The sequence below is a fragment of the Argopecten irradians genome, chromosome 6 (assembly GCF_041381155.1).
Source record: "Argopecten irradians isolate NY chromosome 6, Ai_NY, whole genome shotgun sequence".
Classification (NCBI taxonomy): domain Eukaryota; kingdom Metazoa; phylum Mollusca; class Bivalvia; order Pectinida; family Pectinidae; genus Argopecten; species Argopecten irradians.
In genome coordinates, this window is record NC_091139.1 from 33,793,031 (window position 1) to 33,802,775 (window position 9,745).

Genomic DNA, 9,745 nt, shown 5'->3' on the forward strand with positions numbered 1-9,745 from the left:
TGCTATCTCTGAGGTTTTTGCGGTCCCTGTCGTAAATGGGAATGGATTTTTAAACACCGGAAGTGCCGTTCGTTGCTTTATATCATAAGAGGGGACCCGGCCGGACCGAAATTCCGGAATTCTAAAAAAATCGCGTAAGGATTTCCTTTAAACACACAATTTGGAGAAAATCATAAAAACAAACAGACATAAACCAGATATAAAATCACAAAAACGTATGAAGTGATGTGGAATGTTTTTTGCGGCATTATTTAAAAAAAATAGTCAAATATAACCCATCTTAGCACTGGATGAAATGGGGGTAGGCTTGCGAGTTACAAACTTCAAGCTTACAAAATTGTGAAATTTTGATCGAGGACCCCGTGTTTTTATATGATATTTGAAAAATATATTATCTGGGGCATATCATATACAAATATTGTGAAATTGACATGGGTTTTCATTTCCTTTTTGGCCTATTCATTGATTTTTTACAGGCGAAAATATGGCAAAACATGATAATTACGAATAGAAACGGTCCTGGGAAATAACAAAAATTAGTTAGCATTTGTAAAAATAAAATAGTTTTGTACATTGTTCTATCGTAAGAAATTTAGAACAAAAAATCAACAGGATCGAGACTACATTCACCCTAATATTACAGAAAACATAATTTTATGAATTTTTCTATTTTTGGTCAGCAAATTTCCATGGATGGTATATTTCAAGCTCAAATATCTCAAAAAGTAGTTCGAGAACACCCATTTATCTTTACAGATTTGAAATCTACATATAAAATGCAAGACCTGTTAGAAAAAAATGACATGGGTTTTCCCAAAAGTATGGAGCTACCTTAACACATTCGGCGATAGAATTAAATATTTCGTCGGTTATATTATTACTTTCTGCGCGAAGATTAACAGATTTTCTGACTGACGTTGGTAATTATCGAGCCGGCGCGCCGAGCCGTGACGGCCGAGTACACACGGCTTGCACAGGTAAACATTAGGTTTGTGGAACGGGCCAAGCTATCCAATTGTAGACGACCCCTGTGATATTTATGTTTACGTCATGCATGCACTAAAACTACTTTATTTTTCTCCAAATATACAGTTACTTGCTTTACTCTCGTCATTCTTGCTACCTGGCGAAACATGCATTTTTCAACTTTTTTTCAGGAGAGTTCCGATACGAGCGGTAAAATATGAATTGCTGTTTGTACTGATGTGAATTGTGTTGATACTAAATGCTGTTTATATGTTTATAGATATGCGATTTAATACGTTTCTGTAGTTCTAGATCATTGATATTCAATTAATATAGTATACCTGAGGTTCTCGTTTCAGATATCATAGTGTAGGACAAGAGAAGATCGAAGGAAATACCAAACTGACGTCATCACTTGTGTTAACTGCTGAAAAGCTGAAGAGGACAATAAAATTGTTCACGTGTTGATTTTTTTTACATCCCTGAAAAACTTTGATATATTTTCCCTATAAATGGCGTTTTGTAACACCAATCACAGAGTTCCTTTGATGTGGTCACAGTTAACCTTCAACCCCTCACCGATCTGTCGACACCCGAATGCCAATCCCGGTGTAGGAGGGGGAAAACCCCTATCTCCACCAAGATCCAGAATACCATCAATGCCTCTCTACAAGTGTTTACACTTTCAACGAGGCCGCCATCAGCGAAGTATCAGCGAAGTAATCCCACTCGAAACTTCCAACGATTAACAATGGATTTCATCAGACCCATATCACGCTTGCGCGTAATTGCGTAAGAAATCAATCTGATCATCAAATCCATTACAACATCTGTCAGTCTGATCTAGACTATGTTCCTAATTTGATCAGTTATTAAAATAGTGATACCTCTGCAAACTTTGCATTTTATTACTGCTTATCCATACAAAAAAAGTCATCAAATTACAGATAACATATATACAAGTATTATTTATAAGTATCATATTTTAATATTAATGAATTAAGTGTATATTTCAGTCAGTGCCGTCTATGAACAATACCTTTTAGAAAACAATTAGGTGCGTAATTAAATGCTCGACATATCATTGAGTAATACAAAGATTTTATACTATACAGTTGAGTTCTGGTGATTTTTATGAACTTATTAATCAGTATCAATTTCTAAAAATATCGAAGAATATCTGCATCCTCGACTCACTCATGTCACACGAACGCCACCGCCCCATGTGTACAGACCGCACACCCCTCCCCGTCATGAAATAACTATCCACCCAGCGTGAGCCATGACGACCTTTCTGTTCCTGTCAAACTTATCAGTACTGGTCATCACGTGTGCAGCCACGTGTAAACTGTAATATGTGTGTGTTTTATTTCAGTGACAACGGACCAGAATTTAACAACTTTTCATTTCAAAATACAAGTCAACGTATTATGAAACATTTTACATAAAGACTAAATGGTAATATTTCAAAATAAAAATAAAAAGTTTCACGTCCTAATATACGACTTTTCAGGACACGCACATCCTGGTTTATCTACTACTTTAAACCCAGACATATAAAAAATTTTAACAGATTAAAAAGAAACTTTAATTACAGTTTTTGAGTTGTACGACGATGTGTTCCGATAAGTATTAGATAAAATAAATAGTATTGCATAATATTAGCACACAGTTGTGTAGTCGAACTTATGGTACATGTGTACTTATGGTACATGTTCTTCGACTACTATCCTCTGAGTTGCAGTGACATGGATTAATTACAAATTAGAGTACCCGTAGACTGGTTAGATAAGTCTGTGAATCAAAAGCACGACAGGTGGACTTTCCCTGTGTTTTCGTGAGGTATGACCCCATTGTCTTGGTCACGCTAGAACCCCGCGGCTATCTACATGCCAAGCCACGCAACCGTATTAGTTCTCAGGTAACTTTCTGAGTACGACTTCGCCAATTTTCGTTATGGCTTCGTTGGAATGGTCACGCGTGTGATTTGCAGAGTTGCCGCTGGCGGTTAATCGCCAACCTTTGTCCATGGCCCGTAAACATGAGGTTAAAAGAGAAATTTTAGAGATAGATTGGATTAAATATCCCTCTTGCTAAATAACATTTTTGTGATATATCGATTTTCATTTTTTTATATTATATATATATATACAAAATTAACCAGGCAATTCACGGTAAAAATATGTATAACCAGAAATATAGTTCCATAAAAGCACACGATACAATATAAGACGTAACGCAATAAGTCGGTGGATTTTATGGAGAGTACAGAAATTTGTAAAGTGAGCTTGACCAAAAGACATAACGGCCGAGTATAAAATAATATGTATCATTACTGGGTTTGCGCTGGTGTTCCATAAATGAGGTCTTAGATTGAATGGGGTCCTTTTTATACATCCTTGATATACAAAGTTCATCTGTTCATTTTTTTATTTCAAGTTTTATACAATCTTTGATCAATCTAAATGATTCAACCTGCGGGCCGATTATAAACAATCAGGTAAAAAGTGGTTGCAAAAGCATTTAGTGTTTCATGTACATCGACAAAACACACCAAATTAATGAGAATAATTAAAACAGATGACATGGATCGTTTAGCTGTACTTTTTTTGTAGATTTACAACTTTATCCTTGCGTGTTCAATCGATACAATCCATAAATATCTTCATGCGTGCTAAAATTCCTTCCACGGTAAAACAAATTGTGAGTCCATATTCGTCATATCTTCTAGGTCCAAAATCTGCTGCATAAAGTCCATGAATACATTATTGTTTTTGTCAAAACTGCATACTACTTTTAAAATAACTGCTCCGTTAAATCAGTATCGTTTAGTACAGTAGTTGAGTGATGACATGCTGTGAGAACACGTGGACGACATTACATCTTTTGTTTATCCGTACAATTAATTGAAAGAAGTCTACAAATAAAATTACAATTCAAGATAACCTGACTGGCTATAATGTTTAAAATTGTCTGAAAAATGAACATTATTCTTTATGAATAATGTCACCGTGCCTCATAAGCTATGTCATGAATACTATTACCCAATCACATAACAAGCGTACCTTGATTGGTATTAAAGTTGTATGGTCTATAACTTTCGCTCTTTTGGTCATAGTGAAAACTGTTTAAGTATTATACATATTTTTTTTCCGTATGCCTGAGGTTTAAACTTTCTAATTTTACCACTTTTTATAAAGTTGCAGCACTGGAAGTATCTTTAATTATTAAAGTAAAAAAACTTTTGAACGTGTACACGTAAAAAATGGGCTCGAAAGATGCCGAATCATTCCGAACTCTTCCGAACATCGTCGCGACAATCTCGAAGTAAAACGAGAGTTGTGAAACCAAGAGAAAATATCAACAATTTTTCATAAACAAAACATGTGGTCAACCTCATCAGACTCTATCTACAAAGAAAATAATGCTCGCACATTACAATATTTGATACACACAACATTTTACGGTAATGTGTAAATTGAATGTTTCAAATACTCAATCTGTGGACATATACCAGCATGATTTGCTCATATAGGCCAGAAGGAAAACGTAAACAAACACATGTGTGCTTACGCTAGTTACCTGGCTCACCACGTGCAGGTCGTGTCGAACGTCAGTCACGTGATACGATTAGGAATCCGACAAAACCCGAAGTCACTGAACATGGCGGTGATTGAAGGCGCTTTATTCAAAACCAGGAATATATGATTCCTAGATTTCGGCTCTCTTATAGGCCGACATATGCTTTTGGGGAGCTAAATCATCAAGTTACATGTCAATGTTTGAATATCAAATGTTTAAGTTACATATCGTTACAGTGAAATTAACAGCAATACAACTTTATAATTAATTGACTCCGCCCCTTGTCATCACTTCTCTCACTGAATCTTGACAGCCACCCGACTTCAGTAACAAGACCTGGGGGCCCAGTTGGGGGTCGTTTTTTTCTGTGGTCATAGTCTTCTATCTTCATAATTTTGAAGGGGGACTTCTAACACGACCATGAAGATTTGTCTCGTACTGTTTTAGAGCTAATATTTCGCGATGACATAGTGACCTTGATGATGCAACATATCGATTTGATGTGGTCCAAAGCTAGCTCGTGGAGTGACCGCATTGGTGTTAGGTTCTTGAACACAACTAGAAGTGACTGGTTAGCTTGACAAATTTGGACGTGTATATACTAACCTAAGTAAGACGGTAACCCTCGCACCCACAAGCTACATCAAAGGCTGCGCCGCCGGATATCAAAGGAAAATCAGTCATCGCCCAACGACACAGTCTGTGCACAAAGACAAAAGCTCCTGCGCCGTACTTGCCCAAAACCAGAAACATATATACATATTAGCCTGAGATACTCTGGCCCTGACACCAGACTTAGACATTATGATAGATAGTGTCTGGTTTAGGGCCAGAGCGCAGTAGTACTCGAAAACCTGGAATAAGCTGACACCGTTTGGTATCGGGCCAGGTCATCTCCGATTCAGGCTACTTACAAAATATTACCACCGAGAATCGCCACTTTCCTTGGTCTTTTCAACAAATGTATAATTTATCTTCTCATAGCCATCCATTTCATCACGAATGCACGTTCTATTGTGTCAACAACCAGAGTATCTCGGGCTAATATACATATATGTTTCTGCCAAACCCCAGTGTAACTTATCCACCTCATATACGTCCTTGCCAAAACCAATCGAAAAATTATCAAGTTAGGTGAAATCAAGGAACAGAATATCAATCTAATACAAACTAATCAAGATAAAGAGACAGAAACGTCTAAATCACAGAACGAAGCCATGTATACAAGGTGGGTAGACAAGCTTTAACAATTGGAAATTGGTAAAAATTAACACATGAACTTATGTCGTATAATTTCATTTAATTCAAGATTAATCCTCTTCAGCTGATAAATTTTGCATCATAACGTACAGCCTGGTATTTTCTTCGATCTTCTTCTCTGGTCTTACGATATCTGAAACAAGAACCTCGGACAGCATTTAATTAGTATCAACACAATTCACATCAGTACAAACAGTAATTCATATTTTACCGCTCGTATCGGAACTCTCCTGAAAAAAGGTTGAAAAATGCATGTTTCGCCAGGTAGCAAGAATGACGAGAGTAAAGCAAGTAACTGTATATTTGGAGAAAAATAAAGTAGTTTTTTTGCATGCATGACGTAAACATAAATATCACAGGGGTCGTCTACAATTGGATAGCTTGGCCCGTTCCACAAACCTAATGTTTACCTTTGCAAGCCGTGTGTACTCGGCCGTCACGGCTCGGCGCGCCTGCTCAATAATTACCAACGTCAGTCAGAAAATCTGTTAATCTTCGCGCAGAAAGTATTAATATAACCTACGAAATATTGAATTCTATCGCCGAATGTGTTAATTTCACTGTCGCATCGGAAAAGATAGCCGTGCACGTAAACGTCACGGCGCCGACAGCCGTCAGAAAAATACTTAATTTAACGGCAGAATACTTAATTTTTCTTATCGAATTGGAATTCTAAGGAAATGTCCTAATATTAAGGGTTAACACTGAATAAAAAAGCACATATGTTAATTCTGCCGAAACTTGTTCAAAATTAAGTATTCTGCCGTTATTCTAACAAGTTTCGGCAAGATTAATACATTTTGGGTTACCAGTGTATACTGACATAGTAAAACAAAATATAACTCATGCTGATACCAATAGATCAAAAATTCAGAATACTATGCTCATGATTATCACATAACATTTCCATATAATTATAATCTACGTCGTACTAAAATTATAGATTATATAATACAATAGGCAGCATATAAATTATCATTGATAGATTATTCTAATGATATTAATATATATATTCATATTAAGCATTATAAAACAAAATTAAATCAAAAGTACTTACTCCATTTTGAGCTTGCCTTTGAAGTTCCAGAAGTCCTAGTGATTGTACTGCAATGACAATAGATCATCGGTCACAATTTCACAAAAGATTATATCATTATGACATATTGATCACTAATATATGTACAAATATGTAGGGTTTATGAAAATTAATATTTTTCTGTTAGTTGGAATTTGTTATATCAATTCTGATAAAACAAACTGATAAAAAGCCCCCAACCATCAGTGACGGGACTGTTAATTTGACACCAAAGTGCTGAGTTAATTTGAATGTATCAAATCCTCTCGCATTTACTTTAAATATTTAAAGTCACACTATACATAACTAGTAGCAAAAAGTCAAGTTAGATTCTGATATTGTTAGTATGTATTTGTAGATGTAGTTAAAATTAGGCTAATATCAAAGAATATTTACAATGATTTCTAAATAACTTTGGTACAGCAGTTGTTGAAAGTCAATACTTTAATTGTAAACAGTCTTCATTTTAAACAACTGCATGGTCGCCAAGAAGTTAAGATTGTTGATGAACTTAAGTCGAAAAGTTCATGACCAGTTCTTGGATTAAGAGTTCGGCAAGACATAACACAGTAATAGATCCGATATTATCTGCCGATAAGCCCCGCCCCCTTAGATACTATCGCTACACGGCCCAAGCTTCATCAAAGATCATAATCGGGCGACCACTCCGGGAAAGATATGTCAGTAAATGATAGAAAGTATAATATCAGGGTTTTTGCCAGGCCTTTATAGGGTCCGGTAAAAGGACCCATTCCCAATTGAAAAACAGCACTTTATTTTCCCAAATTCAGTCAGTATTTTCCCAAATGCAGAAAAATTAAATTAAAACCCCAAATATGATGTCTTAAATTATACCTATGACATCAGTAAAATTAAATAAAGAAGTTGATGAATATCATAATATCATTTAAGAAACAGCTAAAGCTTCTTTGTTATTAAATTTCCCCATTATGGTTATTTTTTATATTATTTCAACAAAATTGTGATGAAAATTTTAGCAAAATAATGCTGATAAAATTTTCCCAATTTTTGAAAAACACCGATGATATTTTCCCAATTTTTGCTGGGGTCCTTTTCCCAAAACAGCTGGCAAAAACCCTGAATATCTTTTTTCTTTCTGCCAGACAGAATTACTCTAGATTTTCTTTGACAAAATAGTTCTATTTCCTTTTAACAGTAATTAGTTATATTTGTCATGACCATAAAGATTTGTTTTATTCACAAAACGATATATATGTCACAAAACAAAATTATCGGCAATATCTAAAACTTATAAAAATATCAAAATTTCATGACGAGTATAGCTGGGATTATAGATTCATGTGCATTTAACCTAATTGTGTTTAAATCATGATTTCTTGGTTTATTTTTTATATGATTTTTGAAGATGGTAACACAATGGCATTTTATAAAATTTTCCATTTTTTCAAGTAAATAAATGCTGCTTATCCAACTTTAAATATTATTTGATAAAGTTGATTATTTTCAAAACCTAACGATATAAAATCCATCTAGATTTGAAAATTGTGTTGTAATTATTATCGTTGGAATTTAGTTCTTTACCATAAAAGATGTTTTTATTACTTCACTTATATATTCGCTATCACTAAAATTCATTCAGCAAATATTGTACCGGTTTATGAGAGGAATCATAATGGTTTTTCGTATATGTATCTGCCTATCATTTTTTTTCGAATCATTAATGTCCATCTTGACTTTGATTTTGTCCTATCTGACTATCTCTGAATGATTTACAACAGGATTTTTTTTTCAAAATTCTTCTAGATCACGAAAAAAAGCAGACATATACTTATAAGGATATTAGGACTTAAAATGAAAACTGAAAGTAGGTTTTCAAAATTGATGACATCAACATCTAGGCTACTGTATCTGACATCATATTATATAATAAGATTTATTAAATGATATAAAAATGATTAAATGCCATCAGTAAATATCAATTTTTGCAGTATTGCTTCGCTATTATAGGTTTTGTCAAACTAAAAAGCTGTTACTGTACTAGTCACACCCAAAAATCATCCATTTTTTACCCGGAGGGCAAACTAATGATCAAGTCCAACTGTTTACATGTAGGCCTACATCAATTAATTATCAAAGTTTAAGACAAATTAGTTGGTTCAGTTGGTCTCCCGTTGCATTACCGTTATCATTTACAAGTGAAATCAATTTAGGATCATCAATATCAATCTTTTGAACTAATATTCTATTTATAGAATTTGTACGACACAACTACCGTGTAAAGAGTAATTTTCGGTGTTAGGCTGTTAGCTGCCAATCTTAACATTACAGGAGACTGCTGAACACTCTAAAATCTATCTTAGAATGGAAGTGCTCAAAATTACCTTGCATGCACACATTAGTCGAAGTTTTCGGTGCATTCAAAGACAAATTCCAAAGATAGCAAGGTGTCTTCTTCTGACCTAATGCAACAATCTGTGTTACTCATAAGCTTACATCAACAGTAAGCGTTTTTGTGACCATGTAATACTAAAAATGGCGGGAAATTTCAGAGTCAAAGTCTACCAACGTGTTTGAAATCCTGTAGGCCTAGACCTAGCCTTCCATAGAGCGTTCAATAGCAATAGGCTACTAAATATTCTGTTTTATATACTGTACTTGTTCAATGTTATTTACGATAGGCCTAGTATTTTGTCGAAATATTTAGATATCAGCAGAGATTTAAATAGCATAAATCTCTGATATCAGGCACGTCCACCGTCGGAGCATCCTCGATACTCCAGGGGTTCCGATCACTTACGATCTCTACACCCCTGGACTATCTCATAGTGAAATTGAAGGCAGCTCAGTGGAAAACATTTGACCAATCACAGGCTAGCAAAA

General features: G+C 34.8%; 1 protein-coding gene across 2 annotated transcripts in view; it reads right to left on the reverse strand.

Annotated features, from left to right (window-relative positions):
• Positions 1 to 9,358, reverse strand: part of LOC138325689 (inactive rhomboid protein 1-like) — a 32,730-nt gene extending 23,372 nt beyond the window's left edge. For both annotated transcript variants that reach the window (XM_069271512.1, XM_069271511.1), the window contains exons 1-2: positions 9,247 to 9,358; positions 6,866 to 6,912 (exon numbers count right to left, since the gene is read on the reverse strand). In XM_069271512.1, coding sequence (XP_069127613.1) covers positions 6,866 to 6,870 — 5 coding nt within the window. In that variant the 5' untranslated portion in view covers positions 6,871 to 6,912; positions 9,247 to 9,358. The remainder of the gene's footprint in view (positions 1 to 6,865; positions 6,913 to 9,246) is intronic.
• Between the last annotated feature and the right edge of the window lie 387 nt (positions 9,359 to 9,745).